Genomic DNA, 1,880 nt, shown 5'->3' on the forward strand with positions numbered 1-1,880 from the left:
CCGTGTGCCGGAATGCGCCGTGCCATATGGTGCTGGGGACATCGGGAGGGGGGAAATGGCCCCGTTCTGCCCCCGTTCTGTCCCTGTTCTGTCCCTGTTCTGTCCCCCTTTCCCACCCTAGGGGCAGGATTCAGGGGCTCTGGTTATCCGGGTTTTCCCTTCCTCCTCAGGGAAGGATTTAGGGGTTCTGATGATCTGGGTAAAGCCTCACCCCTCTCTCCTCAGGGAAGGATTTCGGGGTTCTGGTGGCCTGGATAAAGCCCCACTCCTTTCCCATTCTCAGGACAGGATTTAGGGGTTCTGATGATCCAGGTTTTCCCATCATTGGGGAAGGATTTAGGGGTTCTGATGATCCAGGTAAAGCCCCACTCCTTTCCCATCCTTGGGGCAGGATTTAGGGGTTCTGATGATCCGGGTTTTCCCATCCTCAGGGAAGGATTTTGGGGTTCTGGTGGCCTGGGTAAAGCCCTCCTCTTTTCTATCCTCAGGACAGGATTTAGGGGTTCTGATGATCTGGGTTTTCCCATCCTTGGGGCAGGATTTAGGGGCTCTGGTTATCCAGGTGAAGCCCCACACCTTTTCCATCCTTGGGGCAGGATTTAGGGGTTCTGGTGGCCCAGGTAAAGCCCCACTCCTTTCCCACCCTCAGGGCAAGATTTAGGAGTTGTGGTAATCCAGGTAAGGCCCCACACCTTTTCCATCCTTGGGGCAGGATTTAGGGGTTCTGGCGGCCCGAATAAAGCCCCACCACCCCGTTCCCATCCTCAGGACAGGATTTAGGGGCTCGGGTGGCCTCACCCGGCTCATTTGGCGTTTCTCCCGCAGTTATGAAGATTTCTACCTCTCGTGCTCCCTCAGCCACGGCGGCAAGGAGCTGTGCAGCCCCCTGCTCACCAGGAAGGCCCACGTCTACAAATACCTCTTCCACCTCATCATTTGGGACCAGCAGTAAGGCCGCGGGCTGGATCCCACCCACTCTGCCTTCATCATCCTCACCATCATCCTCCCCTGCTCCTCCTCTCCTCCGCGCCTTTTTTATTTTTTTTTTGGGGGGGGGTGAGTGTGTTGGAAGTTTTTGTGTCATCGCCCGGAAATAGCAACCCCCGGGAAAGGGGATCTGCTCCCAAAATAGCTCCGGGAGCAGGCGGGGAGGCCGTGCTGAGCCCTCGCCATGCCTGGCATCCGCAGCGGCCCGGGAGGTGGGGATGGGACGGGATAATTTTAGACAGCGCCGGTGCCCCCAAGGACAGGGACAGCGGCGGGACACCGGCGAGCCCTGGGATCCTTCCCCGGGGATCCTTCCCCGTCCGTCCTTCCCGCGGCATGTAGCTGCCACCCCGAGCTCCTTGGGAGCGGCAGAGAGGAATCCCAGCCCCGGGGGTCCCAGGCGGCTCCCCCTGGGGTTGTGGAGCAAGGTCAGTGCCCGGCGGGGCTCCCCATGGAGGGCCCTGGCCCTGCGGTCACCTGCGTGGGGCAGAGAGCGCAGCCGGGCTGCCCAGAGCTGCCACAGCTCCAGCTGGCTGTCCCCAGACCTGCGGGGGGGCCGGGACTTCAGGGACTTCCAGGGATTTTAGGGACTTCCAGGGACCTCCAAGGACACCCCGGTGCCAGCAGAAAAGGCGGCTGGAGGGCCGGGCTCTCCTGAGGCATCTGAGGAGGGGACTGGGAGAGCACTCTGAGCCCATCCCCAACACCCCCAGCCTGTCCATGGCACCCCGAGCCCATCCCCACCACCCCGAGCCCATCCCCTGCACCCTGAGCCCTTCCCTGGCACCCTGAGCCCATCCCTGACACCCCGAGCCCATCCCCACCACCCCGAGCCCATCCCCACCACCCCGAGCCCATCCCTGGCACCCCAAGCCTGTCCCTGCCCCCCCGAG

At 62.0% G+C, this 1,880-nt stretch overlaps 1 protein-coding gene across 1 annotated transcript in view; it reads left to right on the forward strand.

The window, feature by feature from the left end:
- The window catches only part of PIK3C2B (phosphatidylinositol-4-phosphate 3-kinase catalytic subunit type 2 beta), a gene marked incomplete at its 5' end in the record, with an annotated part of 23,026 nt that overhangs the window by 11,131 nt on the left and 10,015 nt on the right, over positions 1-1,880 (forward strand). Inside the window, one exon of the mRNA XM_031065107.1 lies at positions 826-948. Coding sequence (XP_030920967.1) covers positions 826-948 — 123 coding nt within the window. The remainder of the gene's footprint in view (positions 1-825; positions 949-1,880) is intronic.

The sequence above is a fragment of the Geospiza fortis genome, unplaced genomic scaffold (genome assembly GCF_000277835.1).
Source record: "Geospiza fortis unplaced genomic scaffold, GeoFor_1.0 scaffold71, whole genome shotgun sequence".
Lineage (NCBI taxonomy): Eukaryota > Metazoa > Chordata > Aves > Passeriformes > Thraupidae > Geospiza > Geospiza fortis.